At 40.5% G+C, this 26,393-nt stretch overlaps 1 protein-coding gene across 1 annotated transcript in view; it reads left to right on the forward strand.

Annotated features, from left to right (window-relative positions):
* The first annotated feature begins 1,716 nt into the window (after positions 1 to 1,716).
* slc1a7b (solute carrier family 1 member 7b) overlaps positions 1,717 to 26,393 on the forward strand; it is a 52,243-nt gene continuing 27,566 nt past the window's right edge. The window contains exon 1 of the mRNA XM_008296827.1: positions 1,717 to 1,857. Within this exon, the coding sequence (XP_008295049.1) occupies positions 1,717 to 1,857 (141 nt within the window). The remainder of the gene's footprint in view (positions 1,858 to 26,393) is intronic.

Genomic DNA, 26,393 nt, shown 5'->3' on the forward strand with positions numbered 1-26,393 from the left:
GTTGACTCTTCAAAATATAACCCCAGTCTGACTTTACAACACCAGCTAAGTTTCACGTGCTCATGCTGGTCGGTTGGGGAAACGCTATTTTAATGACATCATGATAAATAAGACTGGGCGTGTTGCTCATGACATCAGCATACAGCAGGAGGTAAAACGGCAAACTACATCTTAGTGCATAATATCTTGAGCAAATAAAATCTCAAAATGTAATGTTTTGAGAGGGTCAAAACATCCATCCATCCATTATCTATACACCGCTTAATCCTCACTAGGGACGTGGGGGGGCTGGAGTCTATCCCAGCTGACTCAGGGTGAAGGCAGGGGACACCCTGGACAGGTCACCAGTCTATCACAGGGCTACACTTAGAGACAGACAACCAAGCACACTCACATTCACACCTACGGACAATTTAGAATCACCAATTAACCTCAACATGTTTTTGGACTGTGGGAGGAAGCCGGAGAGAACCCACGCTGCACAGGGAGAACATGCAAACCCCAGAAAAGATCCCGGGTGTCCTCACTGGGACACAAACCAGCGACCCTCTAGCTGCGAGGTGACGGTGCTAACCACCGAGCCACCTTGCAGCCCCTAGATTTTATTTTTTGTTTACAAAAAAATAAAAGTAGAATCAATGTAAACAACATTTGTCTGAGGGCCCACAGATGTTACAAATACTGGGAGAAATGTCTGCCTCCCGTCTGCTCTGTGTAAACACAGCCTGCAGTTCAGCCCGAAAGATCCTGAAATGTTGACATTTGATTGTGGCTGAATCACTCATGGCTTCTGAGTTGTGAAAGAAGTTTTTGCTTTTTACAGATTCTGGTTTAGATTTGTGGCAAATTTTTAAACAAGGCATGTAGAATGAAATGATTTTGATTAAACATTATGAATTTAGATTAAGTTCATTTCCTCTATGAAATTACACGTGACAGTTGAGTAGATTGAGGGTTTTATAGTGTCAGATAGAAGAATGGCGTACTTTTTGTGATCTTTGAAAAAATAGTTTGTCTTTCAAACCTGCTGTCAGGTTTTGAGGTTCAGCTAACCAAATATTTTAACTGATGTTGGGGGCTATAGGTGGAGAACTGGTGGCGTAATCTTACCACATGGATGTGTTTTAATCACTACTACAGTGTACTAGACGTCATGGTGCAACTGATGGAGAACCTGCTTTGCTGATTCATCGCCAAAGAGTTCCTGAACCGCTCTGGACCAGAAACCTCAAGCGTCCCTCCGTTTTCTGTTTGTGTCGCAGTCTCAGAAGGCCTGTGAGGTTAACCTTTGTCAAATTGTTCATGGATCTTTAATCTAGCTTCAGACCTGTTTAATACAGTAGCGCTCTAACAGGATTGGTGATGTTAACTCCCTGGGACATGGCTGCCAGCTGTTCCCTCCCCCTGGCGGTGGGTCAGCGCTGTTGATGGGTGGAGCAGGTTGGGAGGGGATGCCTGGAAAGTGAGAGGATCCTCTTAGCTTAGTGCAGATTGCCGCAGCGTTAGGACGAGCGGGATGCTGAGCCCGAAGGTGCTTTAGACGAGGATTGGATACTTCACATAGCTTCCCGTTCTGTCCTGTCCCGGAGCTTCTTTTTTTTTATTTTTTTTTATTCACTTTGGGTTTTTTTGCTACTGCTTTTGTCCTCACACCTGGATTTTAAGGCTTTGGGTTTATGGGTTGCTGAGAGGAGGAGGCAGGACAGGTGACTCACGATGGCCGTGGCTTTGGACGCAGTGTGGGTGAGGGTGAAGAACGTCTGCAAACAGAATGGGCTCCTCATCATGTCGGTGCTTGCTGTGGTCATTGGGTGTCTTTTGGGCTTCTTCCTGAGGACACGGCGCCTCACAGAGCAGGTCAGTCTGTCTCCTCCCCCCAACCCGCAGTGACGTCATGCAGAGAGAATCCTGTATCCGTCCTTCCAACACCTTCAGAGCATCACGCTGGCTGTGCTTACACGAGCATTAGGATTCTGGTTCGCAAATGTCAACCTGAGATAAACACATTTTCTCCGATCAATCATGCACAGGTGTTTCTTAAAATCTCAGCCACTTTGTTCAGTATTAACGATGTCCTGACTTGTTGCATATCCAGAAACCAGAATAAGAAGCAACACATAAAATGATACTTGCCTTCATGCAAACATGCCTATTCAGAGCTTCTCCTGCTTTACTGTGTTGCTGCTGCGACTCTACTTGTGGGTTTTGGTCTTTATTTGCATGTTTTAGATTTCCACATACACTATTCATTTCCCAAAAGCAGTCTGTTTCTTTAACTGCTTTTCAGATTAAAATGTGAGATGAACGTACATTTCTTAAACCTTTTTTGGGAACAATTTGTTCGGGCCTCTTGTCCCACTGCAGATGTTTTAAAGGCAGTTCAACCAGAGCGACATTTACCTGCAGATGTTCCACATGGTTTCATCTAAATAACAGCTTGAAGCCTGAATATGGAAACAGCCCCTTACAAAAAAACAGAGAGGAGTCCAACAAACTGAATATGAATCATCAGTGCAGAATATCGTCTTTCCTTCTTCCTACCCATTCATCAGTCCTTGACCTTTCAGATGTATTATGTGCAGCAGTGGAACATAAAGTACATTTGCTCAACCACTACACTAACATGGAGTTTTAAGGTACTTGTACTTGAGTATTTATCCAACCTTTTGGGTTCTAGAGTTGTCAACAGCTCCCTAATTTTCTTGCAAGGTATTTTTTAATAAATGTTTCAACATCTAATATCTCACCAAAATCAAAGATTAGAAAAAACAAAGAACTTTGTTTATCAATTAGAGGAACTAAACCAGGACTTTTACTTCAAAACTTCAACTGCATTGTGCTGCCATGTAATTACTTAAGTAGGATTTTTTCATGCAAACCTTTTACTTGTAATAGAGTATTTTTACTTTGCTGTATTGGTACTGGGCTGCAAGGTGGGTCAGTGGTTAGCACTGTTGCCTCGCAGCAAGAAGGTCGCTGGTTCGTGTCCCAGTGAGGACACCCGGGATCTTTCTGCGTGGAGTCTCCATGTTCTCCCCGTGCAGCGTGGGTTCTCTCCGGGTTCTCTGGCTTCCTCCCCATATGTCCAAAAACATGCTGAGGTTAATTGGTGATTCTAAATTGTCCGTAGGTGTGAATGTGAGTGTGCTTGGTTGTCTGTCTCTAAGTGTAGCCCTGTGATAGACTGGTGACCTGTCCAGGGTGTCCCCTGCCTTCACCCTGAGTCACCTGGGATAGACTCCAGCCCCCCGTGACCCTAGTGAGGATTAAGCGGTGTATAGATAATGGATGGATGGATGGATGGATGGATAGATAATGGATGGATGTATTGGTACTTTTATCCAAGTAAAGAATCTGAACGCCACCACTTGTGACCCTTTGAGGGGGTTCAGACTACAAATACAAACTGTATCTGGCCTCATTTCACTCATCTACAGTAAAATGTGGCTCCCACACTGATCATCAGTTTTATTCTGAGGTCATGATAGATCAGTCACTTTGCTTTTCATATTTTAGTACATTTGACTAGTAATACTTTCTGCACTTACAGGCAACAGCAACATACTGTACATCTAACATCAATTACAGCAGACATCAAATCAAATAAACTCCAAGTCACTGCCTGTTCGAACCACGAAAAATGTGTAGAAAAATCATTGTTGGAAACCAATGTCTATGAAATAACAATAATAGAAATATTAAACTCTTATAAGCAGTGACCGGCTGCTCATTACAAGGTCAGACGTGGGAAATAAACATTAATAGCTTTACTATAAGTTTTACTGGAGATACTAAAGTTGCAAGACATTCCAAATACAGAGTCTTGGTCTGACTGTTGGTACAGTGTGTCTCCAGTAATGCTTGGCATTGGTGGAGTATTTCCATAATGTGCAAACATGAGAAACATGAAATCTTTCACTTTGAATGTTTCATTCAGTGTCAACAAGTGACCAGAATATATATGATGATGCCTCACAGTGAGGGACAAGATTATTTTTCCAACTTTAAAAAATATGTTCACATTTTTTTGCAGCCGTCTTAAAACTATACCCACAGGCCCATGTATACATTTGCAAATGAAAAGATGCCTTTGTGCTGCATTTTAATTTTAATTCAGTTCAATTTTATATCTACTGCACAAACACACAAGATATCAGAGCGCTTCACCTACTTTCCTTAAAACCCCACAATAATAGATTATTGATAGACTATCAGTGTGAGTGACCTTGGACAAAATCTACAATCCAAAATCTATCCCGAGTTAATGTGAGACAACGACAGGCTGAGTTAGACAATTACAGTACAGACCTCATTTTCATTACTTACACTGAAAGTCTGTTAAGAATGAGCACCCTAGATAGAACCCAGTCAAAACTGGATTTTTGGTACAGATGTAGATTTAGTTTTTAGAGTAAAAAACATCCAAAGTCAATATATTGGCTGATATTCTTGATATATAAATACATATAGTATGTTAGAGTTATACAGAAAAGGGAAAATTATGGCGTGTTTTACAGTGTCCCGACTCAGCAGTGACATGTACTCTGCTACATGTGCTGCAGAGAATGCTGAGAGGATAATAAATAGAAATCAGAGTCATTCTGCTGGACAAACTATGTGATTGCAACATTTCTAAATTCTCCCAGTATACCTTTGTATACCTCGTCTGTGTGAAGCAGGACATTATTCCCTTTTTTGCTTCCATGTGCAGTGAACTCAGTTTTTGACATCACCACACAGGCAACACTGATTGGATCTTGGGGAAATGAAGTCCAAAAACATACCACGATTGCAGCTCATTGCCATAGGGGCTACCAGCGAGAACAAAACAGAGATTGCCACCTGAAGCCTTGATTATACTCTCTTGTAGACGTGCACATGGAGAGCTGCAGACATCAGGAGCGTGTCGTTGTTACTACTTTCCTGTCTGTTTGAGAAACACTGCCACACGTGCAGTAGATCACTCTATGTATCTCAGGCAGATAATATTCACATCATGTGGACCCTTGTCGACCTTCATATGCTCATTGGAAAAAAACCCTGAATGTCTCATTTGAAGCCGCATTGATGAGAAACTAGGAAAAACCGTATATTACACTTGTCTTTAAATGTATAAACACAAGATCAGACTTGAACAATTTCAGTTTTAAAAAGTGAAGGCAACTGATGGTGTTGGCCTCACGTCTGAATGAGCACTCAGTTCACTTTCTCCTTAAAAGTTGTGACAGCAAGTTGAACCTAGTCACATTTTTAGTCCGAGGTGCAGGCAGGAGCATGAAGGGATAAGCACGCACAAGATTATGACGTACTGACGTCGTTACATAAAGTGGGCCACACGACAGTCTAGGAAGTGACGCTGTGAAACCAGCAACCTAATCCTGTGTATTGTTTTGGAGAATGCCCTGAACAGCAATAGGCAGCTTTCAACTGAAGGTATTCGGGTCAGACATGAAGTGTCACAAACATTTGCAGGAACAGTTCTATTATCAGCCCGTTTCCAACAAATGATAGTGACTGGATGCAACTTCAGCTCTATGAGCACTTGCGAAATATGAAAACTGTAACATGAAGGATTTGTCATGTTATGTGGTGAATTTTATGATGCTGATGGCAAAGTTAGAGACAAGGGGACTGCTATTCAATGAGGACAGTATCAAGTCCTATACAGTTGTTTTTTTTTTTTAGGGCTACTCAGAAGTAAATACCCTGGTGTTTCTTTGCCCATGAAAGAGGTTCTACTGGGACAGTTCCTGCAGTTGGAACAAACACAAAAAGGTTCAGGCTGCCCTAAAACAGCCTCCAAGTTCCTGCAGTTGAAAATGGCTTAACATTTTTAAAACAAATTCTCCTGGGACACAAGTTCATCGACCATGTTACAGTAAGAAACTCTGACCTCATGCATCATAAGTCATCTAACATGCCGTCCATTGACTCTCCATTACTCTAGTGGGTAAGTCTGAATAAAGCCACGAGGAACATTAATGTAAAGGTGAGCTATACTGGAATGACCCAAAGTCATCACTTTAACAGACTAACAGGGCAGCGATGTTTATCTTGACAAAAATGTGAATAATATGAAGCCATCCATTTTCTATTTGCAGTAGTATATGTTGGGAAACTGATAACATTTTCCACCATGACGTACTCTGTTATATTCATTACATCTCTGTCATATGAGCAGAACAATCCAAGCTGCAGCATCAGTGTCATCATGTAAATTCATCCTCTGACTTGTCAAATAAATAGGAATGCACAAGCTGAAATTACTGTTGCTTCAGGCAGGGAAGAGTGTGTGTGCGTAGTGATGGTGTGTGACTTTTAATTACTGAAGGATGCATAAAAAAAACAAAAACACAAGCTTACAGTAAATACGCTGAAGTTCCTCCATGTGGCAGCTTCAGCACGTCGCAGCTTTGTGGAGGTGCTCCATAAACAAAATGCAGCCTTTTCTTTTTTCTCGTCAGCCCTCCGACTAAAGCTCTGTCATATTCTCAAATAGACCTAAAAATAGCCAGTGGCTCCTTTACTCTCACAATAGGGGATTACAATCCAATCAAGCAAATGCTTTCTCTAACTGTACATCAAAAACAAGAGCTTGTCAGTGTGAGCCATCACGAGGTACACAGGAGGCACAGACCTTTGTGTTTTCAGACAGGTTGTAGACACCGTGGTGGAGGGTCGAGGGCTCACAGGGGAAGTGTGTGTAATCTGTTCAAGTGTGTGTGTGTGTGTGTGTGTGTGTGAGTCTGGCTTTACTGAGGTGAGATAAGAATTGGCTTTGGGGAGAAATTGGACTGTGCTGCGGCAAAATGATAAAGGATTAAGTCAAAATTAACAAAAAATACAAATTAAAAACCGGAGGAGATTTAGACTTTTAAGCAAGTCAACACATTTTTCTACACGAGAACAAAAAGTAGAAATATACGAATCAGTCGCTGACATAAGTCCTAAATACAACGAAGATGGTCTGTACAATCACAGGTCCAGTTAGAAAGACAAATTTTTATTTTATTTTTCCTTTATTTAACCAGGTAGGTTAATTGAGAACAGGTTCTCATTTACAATAACCTGGCCAAGAGGCAGCACAGAGCAGAAAATACAATACATCCATAAGAAAACAATACACAAACAAAACGTGACAATAAAAGTCTTTGAAGATAAAATACACTAAAAGCAGGTACAGGACTCAATAAAAAGTTGCTTCACCATATTTTTAAAAGAAGATACAGATATAAATACACTGAGTTTGATTGTTTTTTGTAAGTGGTTCCAGTCGAGGGCTGCAGCAAAAACTGAAATGAATAGCGGCCAAAGACAGTGCGGGCTTTGGGGATGAGGAGGTGGATGAGGTTGCTGTTGCGAAGTGAGCGGCTGATGAGTAGTGAACATAGGTATGCCGGAGTTTGACCTATGATAGTTTTATAAAAGAACAAAGAACGTAAAAACAAAAAAAACAATGCCACTCTGAGGCCATGTACGTATCATTTTTCAACAATTTTTTTCACGCGTGTAGGAAAAAGTCATGAGGGCATGTAGACATTACTTTATATGGAGGATCAAATAAGAAGTGGAGGCTGTGTCTATAAATATCCAAAACCAGATGTAAATATGGCCGCTGTTTCCCCATCAACATAGTCTCTTTGTGCAGTAACACAGTGCTCCTGCAACCAAGTCCTGTTCTGGAAAACTGCCAAACACCATCTGAGATGAGCACAAAAACCCCAGAGACTGTCAAAACGGCAAACCTTCAACTGGAATTTCACTGTAGAGGAGACCCACAGCCCATTCAGAGCAGCACTTGCCACTGCGCCACGGTTCATTTCTTCTAAATGCTTTTCCTCAAACACCTCAGTACGCCACAGCGGGACTCTGGGAGACAAATTCATTTTGCACAGGGATGTTGAAGAAAACGTGCTTGCTCCTTGGTCGCAGAGCCACCTCTCATCACCAGTGACCATCATCCACCTGAAGGTTGGATCGTCCTGATTGAATGTGACATTTGCTCTCTCTCCTTCAGTTTGAGCATGATGAAGAAATTGCACATCACAATCACGTGTAACTCAGGTCCTCAGCCTCCTGACTCATCACGTTTATTGCTCCCACATGTTGCACACTTGTGATCTGGACGTGCTCCATGCGTCACAATGACTGTTGCACTGACCAGAGTTAGAATGTCCTGAATGCACCATGTAGCTGACCTGTTTAAACATTAAGGACCCCAGCTCCATTTGAGAGTGACTGATAACAGCAGTAAATACAGTTATTAGTGCTGAATATGCCAACAGAGGACAGTGGTGTCTGCATGTTTGATTTCGCTGTAACAGAGTAAAATGAAAAGCGTCAGATTAGACGTGATCAGCTTGGTCACAAATTTTATGTTTATGAAGTTTTATGATAGGTTTTGCTGATACGGTTAACAGGAGTGTTCTGTACTATATTACATAAACGAGCACAGTTTTTTGTGCAAATTTTAAATAAGAAATACAGAATAATCTGACAATTCTTTCCATTTTCACGACTTCTTGCACTGATAAATTTGATTATTTCCTAAAGCTAACATGCCTTTCAAACTCGCTAATTGATTTTTTTTTTTTGAGTTTAGAGGCCTGCACAAAACATGACTTATGGTCTCAGTGCGAAAACATAACAGAACTCTCAATTGAAAAGAAACTGTAAAAGCAAACTGAACTAAACAGTTATTAAAGTGCCAGTAGGAAACCAAGTACACTCAGTTATTAGGTTGATTTTTCTTAGTGGGGTGTTCAGTGCAGAGAGGATCTAAGTCTGTCAAATCTGAGGGAGGGAAAAAATATTTTTTTTAAAAATCAGTTTTAAGCATTGTCTTACTTGAACTTCTAACAAATCATTGCGTACATGGAATTATATAAGCTCACACCTTTGGGAGAGTTTCAGAAATTTCAGAATTTTTCAGTATGGGGGTTTTCACACAGCAGGTCAGACAAATTCACGGTTGCCATGGACAGCTGCTGACTTGTGGTATGTGCATGTAAACAAGGTCTACGTTATGGCCCATGACTCCCAGATTGATGGAGAACTGCTTTGCTCACTGTGTTTGGCTGGAAAACATTAAAAAGTGAAAACTATGTGTGCAACAGTTTAAATAGAGCAGAAAAAAAGCACAAATATAGCATGACAGTGATACTGTGCACTAACTTAGTTTGTGCACATGTGCAATCAAATGTTGGTCTCTTTTACAAACGTCTACACAGACCCTCAGATAGTGGACACACTTTACATCAATCAGCTATCCGGTAAATTTAAAGCGACGCGGAAGTGCACATTTGTGTTGCATTTTAAAGAAACATTACAACCTGAGAAACACATTGGGAAAAAAAAAAAAAAAAACGGAGCTAAAGTACAATTTTCAAAAATAAAACAAGAACAAAACCAAACACTGACATTTTTCACTGGGAACTTCTAAATGAAATGCAGTCCATTATGCCACCCGTCATTATGACCATAAACAAAATAGACTCATCGAAGCAACAAAAACTGAAAACATAGAAACGAGCTGTTGTATTTGATTGCATTAGATTTTGCAGGTGTAACTTCTAAAGTGGATTTTCAGAGTAATTGCAACAGAAAATTTCCTTCCTTTTAGTCCCTAATGTGGCTAAACCTCTTACCCCCATATTTTCAGAACATTCTCACCTGCAGCAACTTCTCCAAAGTCAGTCAGTAACAGATGCACAAATGTGGAGCCAAATCGAACACCAATGTGCTCAATGGATCAGAAAGTCTCCTTATCGCCACCAGGCCGGAGTGAGACTAGAAAAACTTGACATTTTTACGTCTGAAATATTTGAACAACTGTCAATTAGAGAGTACATTACAGCCTTATAATAAGTCATTGACACTGATGTTGATCCTGAATTAATGTCCATGGCTGGAGATGAGCTGCAGTTGTGTTGCTTGCAACCATATTGGGCTACTGAAGGGTTCCTCTGTGGTGCAAAAGGTTGAGCTTGAGAAATGCATTTACATTTACAATGGTCAACTGCAAGATTTCAAGATACTGGTAAATAAAAAAAAATCAGCAAATGACTTCAGTAACTACTGGGAAAGAAATCAAAGATGTTTCAGGTGATTCTGTGGGAGAGTACATCTGAAGAAGTTTTTTTAAAAAGCCATTTGGAACTTCTCTTGTGGTGTACCACTAGAATAGAAATCCAAAATAGTTTTCTGGTTTGGATAACTTTCAAATCTGACTTTGCACTCAGAGCTTTGTAGTGCTGATTTGGACGTTCAACAGATGAGTCACATGAGTCGTGTAGTGGCAGCAACAGAGTACCTGTTTTTAGTCAACATCATCCTTTATGTAGCTGAAACATTTCCAGACAACTGATGCTTTTCTTTTTGACACCAGATGTGGAGGTTGCATGTCAAACTGTCTTGTGAATAATTAAAAAAAAAAAAAAAAGGGCATTTTATAGGTGTGTTTGAGTTAAATTATCGTACTTTACATCAGACTTCCTTCACTATTGTGCATCAAAATGGTGAAGCTGAAGTGATATACTCGTAACACTTGCCAATACTACAACACCCACATCTTCCAAACTCTGCCTCCAGTCATTCAACAACATACGTCTCCATTTTAAATCAACTCCTGAGTGTATTATTTTTCGACATCCACATTGATGTCACATGTTTGCAGCCCAGCGTACAACAGTGTTGGAGAACAACAAGTGTGAACTTGGAGAGAACCCAGACGACAAGATGTGAGATGTTTTTCACTGGAAATTACATCAATTTTGTCCTCCAGCCACTAAAATGTTTTTTTGGTTTTTTTTGGTCTGTAACAATTATGTGAACACGAGCTACAAGAGACGGACTCACATTAACACATACAACCTCTGCTGCAGCTGCTCCGAATGCACTAAAGCTGTAGGAGAGGTTTCGTTTGTTTACCAAAAATAACACCAAAAATCCCGTTTTCCATTTTCAGTGGACCACTTTTACATGTTTTTTCCATGATAGAAATAGAAAAAAACTCTGAAAGATATGTGAAAGCAAAAAGCCTTGTTAGGATGAACACAAAGCTGTGCTTCTTTGAATCTAAATTAGGCCTGAAGGGAAAAATCTATATGTACATTTGTCAGCCTTGGCACTTCTGGTACACAATGTGTATTTCCTACTTACCTTATAGGATTGTTCTTCGCGTCATCTTGCAACCATTTTGGTCCTCCATCTTAAAGGCCAGTCAATAGATCTTCTTTCTGCTTTCAAGAGGCAGGACGTCTGAGGAGCCATGAATATACCTCATGATGTGCCTCGTAGCTCCCCTTCCGTTGGTTCTTTTCCTCATGTCTCAGCTCCTCCTTGCGAGGCTGTAAGAGAGACGATGAAGGAGCCGAAGCTGCCAAATGAGAAATTCTTCACGGCATAGCGTCAGTGTAAAGCAATACCAGTTACTCATGATGTGCTGCACAGCCGTATCATCTGTCAAATCAAACCAACACCCACAAATGTGCAACATTAATAAGTCCACTGGGCCCAGGCAATTAAACGACAGTGATACGTATGACATGTAATCAATAGCAGTGGGACACTGCAACAGAATTTAAGAGCCTGACTTTACTGCACAGGATTCACAGCACCATGAAAGCACATAATGTTCCGCAAATTTCAACTACTTGGAAAAAAAACCCAAGCGTGTTCCCACCCGGCGTCACAAGTAGCCTATCATACCTTGATAATGGATCCTCTTCGCCCTCCATCACACTCCCCATGGCTGCAGCGCAGATCCCCTACTGTTCATTTGTCCGTGGCCACCTGGGCCTCTGGTTGACTCATCTACACCTGGCCTGGTGGAGGCTGCTGTCAGGAGGGTGTTGTGATGAAGACCAAAGGATCTGGTAACAAAAGACAAAATTTTAATCTAAATTACTGAAGCAGGCCAAGGAGCAAACAAAAGGCAGCTGGAGAATCCCGGTCGTATAAAAGTTAAGTCCAAAGAGAATATCGAAAGAAACTAATCCCGAGAAAACAAAACGCACAATCGAATAAAAATCCCGACACACAAACATAATTAAATAAAAACCAAACGCACAAACCAGGAAGTGACATGGAGAATCCAGCAGGAGACCACGAGGTCAGCAGGCAGAGGGAGAGACTGATCGTAGAGATGAGACACAGGTGATACTAATCAGGCAATAAAAATGGAGGTGAAAGAGGGACAAAGACCAGAAGTAAAAACACAAGCGACACGCAAGGAAAGGCAATTTCAAAACAAAACAGGAAGTAACTAAAGAGAGACACGAAACCGACAGATGGACGAACAGAGACATGAACAGAGAGTCACAGGAACGACACAGGAAGTGGTTATAAAATGGTCTAACAACACCCATGACCTCCGTCTAAGTGACACCCTGCAGGCGACCTTCTCAGAGGGCTTGAAGTCAGGGTGTGTGGAGGAAAGACACTCAAAACCCCAACCTTGATTTCAGCCTGGTTACCTCCATGCACTTTCAGGTTTCAAGGTGAAATAACTCCATTTTATTATATTATATTTACCTCGGCATGTAAACCAGCTAATTGGTCTGTTTCTCACTGCTAAACGGTGCAATAAATACCACTGACAAATAGTTCATTAAAAATGATCAGTAATTATCAATCTGGACTAAAATTAAACATTTGATAGTAGTACATGTTTCAGCTGCAGAGAGAGAACTGCAGCATTTACTTGGTCTAAATGAATTCAGCTTCACGTTTCCAGCCTCCACCTGCAGACAGCTCACTGGTTGTTCAACTAGTTCACGCTTTGGTTGTTTTCATCTTTATGTGACCTTAAAACTTCTGCAAAAAAAAACAAAACAATCTTTCCTCATCGTTGGGAGGCTTTACAGTTCCAACGAAAACAGTCTTGTCAAGAAATTATATTCTTAAAATTGTTGACAACTGACACATAAAGTTCTGATTGATTTTTTGGCATCCCTCTTCCGTTCTTCAGCTGATCTGCTTCAATAGCTGCAATAATTGCAAAAGTAGTTTCATAAAGATGCCTGGAAAACTTGAGAAGAATATAAAAAAGATATCAAAGTGCTTCCAGCTCACATTTTTTTACTGTTTGAAGCTTCATTAAGAAACGGCCGTGAAGAGGAACTGTAAAAGTCAGGACAAGATCTGGAAGACTGAGAAAACATTCAGATAAAACTGCACATCTGCTGAGCAGGAAAGCAAAGAAAGACGCCCCCACGACTCGGAAGGAGCTGCAGGAAGGTTTATCAGGAGTGCTGCTGCGCCGTCCACTGATGCACAAACAAGCGCTACACGGGAGACTTATCAGAGGTCTGCAAAGCGACATCTGAGTAAACCTGAGTGCTTTGGGAAACAACTGCTGCCGGCAGATAAAATTAAAATGGAGCTCTTTGGCTACAACCACCAAAGGTGTATTTGGAGGTTTAAAAAAAAAGAGCAGCTGTTGATGAAAACAAGCCCAGCAGTAACAACCAGCCTGAATGTGGGCGGAGGGGAATTCTGAAATAACCCTGACAAACTACACAATGCCAGAAAACATTAAATGCTGATGATTCAAGCTGTGTAAGTCATCTGACATACAAACATAACAGCAGCTGAAGTCCCTTACTTAATAATAAAAAGAGTAGCTACACAGCATATGGTAGCCTCCCATCTTTTCTGTTGTCTCTTCCTCTAAGTATCAGTAAATTCTGGATGCATATGTTTTGCAGCTAATTAATAAGGTGAAACTGAAATGAGGCCGACTTCTACAGCAGGACAATGATTCAAAGCAGACTTCGGAGCGGCCTTCACCCACGTGATATCACAGCATTGTTTCACGCTGTTTGGAGTGAGACGAAGGCTCTGCTTCCAGACAGGAGGACAGAAGTGATGCTGAAAACACTGAGGCGACACAGTGATTGTCACGACAGTAAGCAGGTTAGGGTCAGTGTGTCAATCATCTCTGCACAATATAAGTCAGCTAAGACCGGTGCTGCACCATTAATAGAAAAAGTGACAGTTTAATTAATTGCCAACTTTTTGGGCAATAATTAATTGGTATGAGTGATTGTTGTAGAAAGCATCTTTTCATCATTTAAGCATCTTAAATTTGAATATTTTCTGGTTTCTTTCCTCCTCTGTGACAGTCAACTGAATATCTTTGAGTGAAAACAAGACATTTGCAGACGTCGTCTTGGGCTTTTGGAAACACATCAACACTTTTCACCATTTTCTGACATTTTAGTGATTAATCAACTTATCAATGACTTAGCAAAACAGCCAACAGATTAATCTACAGTCTAAATAATCGTTGCTTGTAGCCTTGGTTGAGACTACATGGTATGAAATGACTTGTGAAAAAAGTATGTGGGGATAAGATTGGAAATTACTTATTGAATTGGCATGTTTTTCATTCCATGACACCAGGCTGCCCTCAGTGAAAATCACTGAAGTCTGCTGAGAGACGTCAAACATGCCGTGAATGCACAGCAGCTCAGAAAATCCCTGAGTTTTAATTGATTTTCAAGGAAATCAAAAATCAAGAGATACTCGCTGAAGTACATAAAGTAAAAAAAACTGTCAGGGTCAGGGTTACTAAATACTGATTCAGTGCCGTTTGCCGAGATATGTAGTTCTGTTTGCCTGCCTTTAGTCTGTCCTGAATGGGAGTGAGATATGAATATGGGTTACAGTTTTAAACTTCTCTTGTTGGTGTGCCGCGTAATTTTAAATCAACCAATCATCAGTAGGCATAGCTGCTTAAAACTGATGCCACACATCTGCTCCTAGCCTTGTTTTTTCATACTGTCTATTGACGACACATTCCATGTCAAAGAGCTCTGACTTGCTCTGATGTCATGGACCTGTAGAGGGCCAGTTTTTTGACAGGCTGTTGGAAATATACTTCCAACAGCATTGTTCATGACTGCACTAGCTGCTTTTTTTGTGGGCCAAAAGCTTCACAAGAAACCACTGATAAAATCCTCCACTCTGGCTGCGTAATCTCACATGGAGCCTCCAGTGGAGCACAATATGCCAGTTGTCCCTGAAATGTGCATTACCTTAAAGGTCAAATATGAATGAAAATCTGAAATAACTACGTCTCTTAGCCTTGTAGAAGAATCCATTCTTCTTTCCAAATAGAGTCATAAATAGCAGGAAAAAAATCTGCTTTTGTTGATGTTACTATATTCAATTCATTTCAGTTTTATTTCATATAGTGCCGATTCACAACACGTCGTCTTATAGCACTTCACGTAGTAAGGGGAAGGTGACCTTACAAACTTTGCACAGAGAAACCCAACAAATCTACAGAGTCTTGTTAAGCAAGCGCTTGGAAAAAGTGAAAGGGAACAAAAGAAAATTCTGCTTTACATGGAAAAGCCAGAACCAGGCTCAGGTCGGGCGACCATCTGCCTCCACCAGTTGAGGTTAGTTAGGGTGGGGATGAAGGGGGGTAGAGGAGTGGTTGGGGTTTGGATCACAGGATAGCCGCTGTAAAACAGAAACATAAAATATTGCAGCGTCTTGGTGTCTTGCCTTGAGTTTTTAATCAACTTTTGCACTGGCTGCTGCTGCTGCTATTACATAAAACCGTAGCCGACTAGTATCTGGAGCCTGAAACAACTGATGTCATGATGCAACAAATACATACCGAGGCTGACATTAAACATTTGTCACAATGAAAATGCATCAGTTAAAAATTCAGTTGTTAACGCATCGATTAACGACGCAGCAGGTCTCATTGCTGTAGAGTACATAATGTTGTACGTAGCGTTGCTGCTTGTTGTTCTCTGAAAACCAATTCCCAGTTGACTGGTGCTTTGAAAACAGCTGCACCACACAACACACACACACACACACACGCAGGCATATAGACACTGACCCTTAATGCATGAGTGCAAGAAGAGCAGAGCAGCGACAGACCTTCTCTGCTGCTGGTATGCGAGTGCTGATCCTGCTCTTACACACCAAACTAAGCTCTCTCTGCTTAATGCTCGACAGAAAAGCTCTTTAGCTGTCATTATGCAGCCGCCTCGCCCTGTAGCCCCTCCATCCAACCGTCCTGCCAGCCATCTCCCCCCGACATCTCTCATCCCACACTCACTTCGGTCGGCTCGTTGAAATAACGTACGCACTCAGGTAGATGCTATACCGAAGGTTTACAGAGTTGGACATGGTGGCTGTTTCGTCTGACCTTAGCAGGAGTGAATTACAAGGATTTCTCACTGAGGGTTTACTACAACGTCAGCTTCTTTTTTGTTTTTAATTCATTTCATTTTTATGTATTTTTATGTTAGATATTTTTAAAAAAATATTTTTTATTATTTTTAAAATTTATTTTTAATTTATTTCATTTTTATTTTATGTTTTAATTTCATTTCTTAAATTTTTTTAAAAATATTTTTTTATTTCTTTATTTTAAAAAACTCAACTCCAGCTTCTGTAAGATACAAGTTGGCTATAACAACATGATATAATATTCAAGGCTTTATAGGGAGTTTGGTTTATAAGATTAAAATCTGATTTATTAACAAAGAAAGCATAGAGGGAAGAAGTCATGAGAGTTCACATGACTCATCTCCCTGAAATAACAAAATAAATTGTCCACTCCTTTGTACTTTAACGTTACTTATATACCAGGGTAGTTATTTCCAAATGAGTTTTCTACTTGTATTTCCTTCTCAGCGGTTTTCTTTGAATTTCTTCTCCTTCTGAATAAAAATCACTTTAAGTTTCAGTTAATCTGGGGTGAACAAATTGTTAAGTTTCTGACAGATGTAGAATGAAGTGATTTTGAAAAAAATGTCTCCATTTTTAGCTCCGAATTGGTTGTTTTTCCCTGAAAAAAAAACCCCAAAAAAACGCAAAATCACACACAATTACTTTAATCAAAAAGCTGAAAAGCCCTTTCTGGTAAGTGGTGTGATTTTGGTGACTTTTAAAAATGGCATATCTTATGAACCTGCTAGTGGGCTGTTTGAGTTCAGAGGGCTAAAATTACTGAAATACCAAGGTTGTTATTTTCAACTACTCATCAGTTCCTCTTCAGTTGTGTTCCTCACATGTCAGCTACAGCCACTGAATCAATGTAAATATGTATATAACATATAGTTACACACACACACACACACGACTGCACAACGTAGGCTGCACTTTAGCGTCACCTTGTCCACCTCCTTTATTATTTGCGACATCATGACTTGACATTATGAAGGTTTTTCTTTTTACACGATGACATCTTATTGTTACTGCACAGCCTTGTGGAAGAGTCACTTTGCATTTCACCGCACATCCTGTATGAACGTGCGACACATAGAAAGTCTTCTCCTGAAGCATGTTTTCTCCCACTGAGAAATGTCGACCAGACGTTTAAATGTCATCTTGGCATTGGGTTAAAGTTCGTTCAAAAGTGAAAGTCCAGCAGACCCTTACATGGCTGTTGCTGTTTTTTTTTTTAAATTGCTGTCATTTAAATGGCTCATGTGTTTAAATATTCATGTTAGAATGACAGAATGTCAGCATAAATATTTACCGAATGCTATTTATTTATTTATTTTAATGTGAGGGAGACAAACGAGCATTCAGCGCTAATCAGCAGCTCCACAGATGAAACACACATAAGAGGGTTGCTTTTCTGACGTGGGAGGGACGGAGGGATGATTGTCAGGCGCCTCAACAGTCCATGTGTATGTACAAATAAACACACAACACATGATAAGACGGGAATATAATTAGCATGTTAATATGACATAAATAGGTTTTTTTGTTGTTGTTTTTCAAAAGCCAGTAACAGCCTTGGTGTACCCATGTCATGTAGAAATGGTGATTTAAATGATTTAAACGCCATATATGGACTTCGGTTGTCCATCTTTCCTAAAAATTTGGTTCAAGATGCTTTCAAAGATGGCAATATACAAATAGGAATTATTTAAATGATTGGTCTAAAAGTGAGCTATAGTTCACCAAACAGATTCAGTCTGTGCTTCCTCGAACCCAGACTGTCTCTGTTTGTAATGTCCTGTTTACCCATAGACTGTATAAAAGATGGACGTAGCTACCGTGACGTCACCCGTTGGTTTCTGAAAATGAAGACAGGGTTTTGCTACTTCCTGGTTGACATCTTGAATTTTTGGAGCCAGTGAAGCAAAAATCGTCGGAGGGGGGCGGAGCCATAGGAGCAGCGATTGGTCAGACGGATTGAGAGGCAGACCCTCTCTGCCTGCCCACATTTACCACCTTCTGCTCGCTTCATCTGTATGGTCGCTGCCAACTGTCAATCAAGCCAGCCACGGCAAAATTTTGACGATTTTTAAAAATTCAGTATTGATTTATTTTCGGATTGGCCACCTGATCTCTGGATTTGACCATGAAAACTAAAAAAATCCTGAGCTGTAGGAATGCGATATTTCGTGATCTGTGATCACTTCTTTTCCAATTCATTTCTATGGGAGCCAGGGCTTTTTGGAGCCAGGACTAGCGGACAGAGTGATATTGCAGGTTTTTGACACTTCCGGGTTGGCTTCATTTTTCAGGGCCGGTTGCTACGTCCATCTTTTATACAGTCTATGTGTTTACCACCAAACTTTGTCAAGGTGATGCAATAACGACTGTCCCACTTCCTGCTGAAGGAAGTCCTTACTATTGGTTGATTTTAAATACAAAAACGCTTTATTAATACATGAATGAACCAACGTGTTTCAGCTCTTCATCAGGGCATCAGGTGCCATGGAAACAGGTGTTATAAAAGCATCAAGCACATCCAAGACTTCATATGATACAAGTATAAATGTCTATTATAATGATGTCACACTCAAAATAAAACATCTTTTTTTTTTTGTTTGTCTTTAAAAGATCTGATTGTATGAAGGTTTTTTAGGTGAGTACATGTTTATATTTGCATGTGCTCGCAGCAGAATCCATATACGTATGACTTGTGTCGAAGGCGATTATTTGCTCAGTTCATCAGTTAATTAGAATGCCATTTCCTGACATTCTAGAAAATGTCAGAAAATGGTGAAAAAAAGTCAATCAGTGTTTCCCAAAGTCCAAAACGATCTCCTTAAATGTCTGGTTTTGTCCACAACTCAACAATATTCAGTTTACTGTCAGAGACCAGGAACGAAACCAGAAAATATTTACATTGAAGAAGCTGCAAGAAGAGAGTTTATACTTGTGTCCTATACAAAATGTTCTAATTGATTATTAAAATAGTTGACAATTAATTTAAACAACTCATCATATATTAATTAATCGCTGCAGCTCTACTTGTGTGACTTAAAGAGTTTTAAATGCACCTGTTTCAATCACAACTTTCAATTTCACCTTCCTGACAAAAATTCTGAGATTTTAAGTTTGTTTATTAACATAGTAAAACATTTTTATAGTTAAAGAAAGAAAGAAAGAAAGAAAGAAAGAAAGAAAGAAAGAAAGAAAGAAAGAAAGAAAGAAAGAAAAAGCTTTTAATTTTAAAAATCAGAGAGCCTCTGATAGGCTCTAATCAATAATGAGGACTTCCATAAATAACAGCTGTGATGGTTGTCATTGTTTTCATCATAACTGACTACAGAGTTCCGTAGAGGATACCCAAACACCAGACTTTGTATTTTCCTCACTTTTACGCCACCAATATCATCGTAGTTCACCCACAGCTGAACTCCCAATTGTCTTCTTCAATCAGTTTCATATTATGAGTCTCTGGACATGTAGTTGTAGCAAATACTTTATAATATTTGGACTAAAACAGGGCTGCAGGGTGGCGCAGTTGGTTAGCACTGTTGCCTCGCAGCAAGAAGGTCGCCGGTTCGTGTCCCGGTGGGGGCACCAGAATCTTTCTGCGTGGAGTTTGCATGTTCTCCTCGTGCAGCGTGGGTTCTCTCCGGGTTCTCCGGTTTCCTCCCACACAGTCCAAAAACATGTTGAGGTTAATTGGTGATTCTAAATTGTCCGTAGGTGTGAATGTGAGTGTGCTTGTCCTGTCTCTAAGTGTGGCCCTGTGATAGACTGGTGACCTGTCCAGGGGGTCCCCTGCCTTCGCCCTAAGTCGGCTGGGATAGGCTCCAGCCCCCCTGCGACCCTAGTGAGGATTAAGCGGTGTATAGATAATGGATGGATGGATGGATGGACTAAAACTGGGCCGTATCTAACTTTGAAGCAGCCGTAACATCAAGAAAAATGTTCAAATGATTTTACCACAACACATGGACTTCAGTTGTGAATCTCAGATGTTTGCAGTTGTCTGATTTATAAATGAGGTAATAAAGAAGTGAACTGGTTGGGCTAAAAGCGATCCGACATTTAGTCATAGATATTTAGATCTATATGAGAACGACAACATAACTTCCATTTTTCCAGCTATGTAGTTTATTCCTGATTCAGTTTGGTCAGTTAAGCCAGATATGAGCCTTTCTTTGTGTCTTAATCTGTAATCTGAGGGGGAGTGTCCAGGCAGAGGTTCCAGCTCCAGCAGTGGCTCCATGAGTCCATGATATCTTCCATGAACCTCAAAAGAATTAGACCTTTAATACAACAAGTCATAGGATTTTCGCCTGCTCAATATTGTCAAATTAAGGTTCATCCTGTGTCTGAGTGACGCTAAAAAAACTAGTCCATGTATTTACTCTTCTCTAGACTATTGTAACTCCTTATTATCAGGATGTCTCTAAAAAATTGTGTTTTCAGACAGTAAAGGCTTTTTCCTGCAGGTCAAATCTGTTCCATCTCTTTCTGACTGTAGACGCAGCACTTTTACATCGTTAGTAGCAAAATTACCTGCAGATCTTGGGATGAAATTTGGGGGTTCTTGGAGGCTCATTTTGCCTCAGATGTTCTGCTCTTGGGCAAATACCTGAATCCTTTATTTGAAATCTACTTCACTTGTATATGATTTTCATCACAGTGAAATTATCTGGTACAAATAATGTGGAGGATCCAGAGTCTCTCCTCTGAGCTCTTCAAATCTAAGCATGATGACGCCACACACTTAAACATCCGAGAGAACAGCAGTCTGTAGACATCAGGGGTTTAAATAAGATACGTTCCATATGTCACTGCCTAAAGAGGTTCTAATCGCTGGAACCTGATTTGATGGATCTGAAAGTGTGCTAAATGTTGGAGCGTTTTTTACATTTTCCAGGTGACTGATCAGTTTTTCCATTTATCAATTTTATGAAAATGATTACAAAATGTCCATTTTAAGTGTCATTTGTTTATCAGCTTTATTATTAGGCACTGCATCAACGAAGATCAATCTTTGGCAATGGTCTACTTTTTTTTTTTTTTCTTCTCGTCTTTAACAGCTGGTAGTGCTGTAGTTTCTATATTACCTTCTCTTTCTTTACTTAAACAGGTCATTCCTGTCAAAGGTTTCTATGTTTACTTTTGGGGTCTACTAGCATATTTTTTTACATGCTTTAATGTTAAGAAGCACACATTTTTTCTCAGACTGTATGATGCTGCAGCATATTTTCTCAGCTTCTGTTTGAAAGGCTCTGTTTTGTGTAAACAAGCAACAGAAGTGAGGCTTCAAACCAGACATTTCAGGCATGTAAGGAGCAGCGCTTCCTGAGGGAGAGAATATCTCTGTTTGCTCTGGACTGGGCTTTGTAAGTTTGAGGAACTTTTACGTGCACAAAAAAAAGTAGTTTTAAAGCTCACTGAAGAAAAGAGAAAACTTTAAGAATTGTCCTCGTATCATCCCACCAATTTTCAATGGGATTAAGTCTGGACAAATACCAACTGTTTGAAGGCCAAGCAGGGTCAGGAGGCTTTCTGCTTTGAGTCACTGCCGAACTGTGAAACTGCAATGCAGCAGACTTTGGTAGCATTTCTTTATGTCCTCATTCCTACAAGTGCAACTTATGCATTAATGCCACATTAGCCGTCCCATCGATTGGCATGTTCAGTCACTTAAACAACGACCACACAGCTTCTTTTTAGTTCATTTTGATCGCTCTTTCTCAGCTACTCGGAGGAAAAGATTTATTTTACTTGCTAACCTTTCATTTTTCCCAGGCTTGGCTACATCTGGCTTTTCTGCTCTCCAACCAGATGTTTGAAGCTCTTACTGAGTAATTAAAAACTGGGAGATCGTTATGCATGAATGTGTCCTAATTTCTTAGCAACATGGAGAATTGTGTGTATTGTATTTTCATTAAATCGTTAATGTTCGTCAAAAGGACTCTGGACACAGCTGGTGGTGGAAGGAGAATAAAGAACAATGATGGGGATGTGGATGGATGTGATGTGATGTAAAACAGGATTAGTTCAGTTCTGATGGAAACTTGACAGAAGCCAAGGAGGAAACAGCTATAAAATCATTCCTCAGAGTCAGAGGTTTAGGTCAAATCTGATTGGAAAGAACACTTTCAAAGTAAAATGTGAAGAGAGTCTTCCTGATTAAGCTTATCGTGTTAACTTGTTAGCAGTTTTCCAATTTAACATCCAGCAGATACAGACATACATCACAGTTTCATTTTAGTTTGTGTCTGCCTCCAGAATAAAGCTGCTTTAGTTTCACCAGCCCCTGAAGGAAGAATCTGTCTCATTAGCTGCTAAATCACAACCAAACATTTCACTTTGAGAGTGAGGAGACTTAAATTAAAAAAGTCGAATGGAGGTTTATCATAATCGAAAGGTGTCTATCATTGTGTGTGTTTTGGATAATTTCCAATTATTTTAAGTTCAGATTCAAGTGGCATTACTTTTATTCACACAATGTAGTTTTTTCAGCACAGGTACAACATCGTGAAAAAAGTAGAAATGATGGTTATGACGACTGATGATTAGTAATTGCTGCCCAATAATTGTTCAATCACCTTTAAAAACAGAGCTTTTGTGTGTCCATTATGCTGTTAAATAAGAGTATCATTGGGGCCCACCTGTAGCTCGCATTTATAAGCTCACTATCCAAGAATGAGACCTTTTGAATGCCTTTTACATTTTTGAAAAAATCCTACGGTAAAGCCTGAATCGTGTAGCTAAAGAGAGTTCAAATAAATGAATAAATAATAGATTTGAACCTTTTTGCATCTTTATGAAAACACCCACACTTCAGACGTGAAGAACATAAACATAAAATGAGCCCACACATTATATTACAAACCTAATCACAGAATAATAAAACGTGTAAAAGCTTTTCTGTGACACATTCAGTATTCAGTGTGACCTAATCCTATCCTGGTGCAAGGAGGACAAATACACTTTAAAGTCCCGGATTATCGGACACTGACTCCTGCTGCAGATCTCTTTAAGCACACAATGAGCACAGAGATGACTTGGAAGGAAAGAGGCTTTCTTTTTTTTTTCTTTTTTTTTTTTTTTTTTACTCCTGATTCACTGCCAAGCTCATTTTGACAGGGTGGAGATACGGGATCTGGCTGAAGGAGATGGAAACAGCACAGCTGATAGAGAACAGCTGTCCTCCTGTCCAGCTGCCCTGGACGGAGGCCAGAGTTAAGCCTGGTGGACAAAAACACACAAGTCCTGTGAGAGCTGCACACATCTGCCAAACCGTCAACACAGCTCTCTGTGACGTGCTCTGGTTGCTCTCCTGCTCCGTTCAAATTAGACTTAAATCTGTGTTTAGCTGCAACCCCCTGACTCTCTTTTCTTTTCTTCTAACTCCTTGAGCAACACAAATGATCAGTCACCAAAAAGTATTGCTTTCACTGACACGGGTCTCTGGTGACGCACGTAACCTGTTGAGCAATAGAGGGCCGTGACCAGAATACACGATGAGGTTGATTTTTCACACCCTAGACTTGTGCTGTTGTTTGGGGAGAGTTTTAAAGCTCGGTTGACAGGATTTATTGCCATAAAACAAAGTGGGAGTCAACTAGCGTCACACAGTAAGAAGTATGCTGACTTTATGCTCTGCATCAGAATAAAAGTCAAGTCACTGGTATTTATGTACTACATTTAAAACCAAGTGCTTTCCGATGTAGTATTACGAATTTGCTTTAAAAATTTGGATATTAAGGTTAATATCTAAATTAACCAATAAATAATCTTGTTGACCTCCCAACAATATTATACATAATACAAATTACCTGACAAATTTAAATGTTAAGGCTAAAACCATACACGGAAAATCCAACAAATCCAAAGATTCTCGACGACCAAGCAACAGTGGAGAGGAAGAAATGCATTTTTAACAGGAAAAGACCTCTGGTGACTCAGGGATGGTGGCAATCTTTGTAGTTTATTGTTGTTTCTGTGCGATTGTTGCAGGGATTGATTGTTTTTACTGCTGGCTGCATCGCAAATTATAATAATAGATATATAATAAAGACTCCTTGAACCTGTTGGGGTGAGGGTAAAGGGGGAGAGAAAAGGAAAGCAGAGAGATCATTTACACTGAACTGATCTGCAGGCAAGTACTTAACACCGGAGCAGCTCCAGAGTCATAAATACCTAGACAGAGGTAAATGGAGAGAGGAGACAGTTAATAACGTGCAATAGTGCATATAAACGCTTGGAGGACGTGACAAGAATCAAAGAAAACTCGAGTATAAACACATTTGAAGACAAGCTAGATGAAGATACTGATTCTAGAGGTAAACAAATAAGTAGTTTAGTTTAGTTTTGTTCGGGTCACAGCCACCACAGTATCATTGGAAAGGTTTTGGATCTGATAGGTCAAGCTCATTCAATAAAACTCTGATGTCCAGGTGTCACTGAAAGCTGCAGACAACCACATATGCGTAGTTGTGGCCATTACGCTACTTTTTTAGTCTGCTTGGACGACCCTGTTGCAAACATGTGCCGTCAGTTGTATCTGCATATTCCACATATACATACTTCTGCAGAGCATGCACACCATTACCCTCCTACTGTAGTTGTACACAGATTTTGAGCTGGATGCAGTCATATGCGGAGGAGTCCAAGGAAAATCTGGTGGACGTAGGAAGGTGATGATATCGATGTCATGCAGACCCTCGTGAATGGCAACAGTGCGCATGTTCAGCAGTAACACAGTCCTCCAAGTGGACTCCCACAGACTAGGAAAGTAGTATAAAGACCAATTCATGTTTTCCACATATGCATCCGCAAGGGTGTCGTAAATCTTGTCATCCATTCAAGTTTGTAAGGGTCTGCATGGACCCCTCTGCAGACATCCGCCTGTAGCCCAAAAGTTTTGACTGCGTGGACTGTCTGGATTGGAAGTGCGCCATTTGCGCATGTGCCAGGAAAGAAAGTGTTGCTTAACACAAATGCTTGTTTTAAGGAGAGATTATCTAAAGTAGTCGCTGCTGGACTTCGGAATAACTTTGATTTGTACGTGCTATTCATCAAAGGTGTCCAAATATTATAGGAAGTTCTAAATTCTCCAGAGATCATGTGCTATGTCTGCTCACTGTGCTCGACACACCTCAGGAATAATCACATTGACACGGAGCTACAGCCCAAACTGAAAACACCTGCTGTGTCCTGTGATAAGTACAAAATTACAGCATGTCTGAGACATCCACAGGAGCCCCCAGTGTGACTGTCTGCAGACCAATGTGTACCTGTTGTAGTATGAATAGAACCACATGCGTCTCAGCTGTCTGCTTCCAAAGTCTGCATCAGTCTGCACATGCTGAAAGCAAGAACTGGCTCCAATAGCAACGACTTTGAGTACGAGGGGGTCTGAAGCTCTCTTTGTGCATGTCCACACCGCAGTATATGAGGCCTGTCAGAAAAGTTCCAGGACTGGTGTCACAAAAGATACATTTCAAATCCAAACTACAAACTAAGAATTTTCCCCTTCGAAGTAATCCCCCTGGAGTCTAACATACTTCCCCTGCCATACACTCCTGGAAGGATTCTTCCAGGATCCTCCTCAGCTCCGTCGTCACAGCCATCTTGACGTCGTCCACGTCTTCTAAACAGGTCCCCTTGATGACCCCCTTGAGTTTGGGGAAGAGGAAACAATCCCACGGAGTCAGGTGGGGTGAGTAGGGAGGTTGCTCCAGCACGGAGATGTTCTTCTCAGCCAGGAACTGTCAGATGCTCAGGGCATTGTGAGCAGGCACGTTGTCATGGTGAAGCAGCCACCACTTGTCCTGCCACAGCTCTGGCCTCTTCCTGCACACTGAACGAAGCAAATGCCGCAGTATCTCTTTGTAGACGTGCCGGTTGATCATCTGAAGGGGAAAACTCCTCGTTAGTAGTTTGGGTTGGAAGTATATCTTTTGTGACACCAGTCCTGGAACTTTTCTGACACACCTCGTATGTATGCGCAGACACATTCAGACTTTTACAACGCAGTTCTATTCATGCAAACACTATTTACGAAACACACTTTGGGTTCCTTTGAATGTTTCTGAAAGGCTGTCTGTGACTTTACACTTATTTAATGAATATAGCAGTTAGTGACAACTTGAACTTCAAAATGTACATCACACATAACCTTAAGGAGTCTTGTGGAC

This window comes from Stegastes partitus, unplaced genomic scaffold (genome assembly GCF_000690725.1).
Source record: "Stegastes partitus isolate 25-593 unplaced genomic scaffold, Stegastes_partitus-1.0.2 Scaffold25, whole genome shotgun sequence".
NCBI classification, from domain to species: Eukaryota; Metazoa; Chordata; class Actinopteri; family Pomacentridae; genus Stegastes; species Stegastes partitus.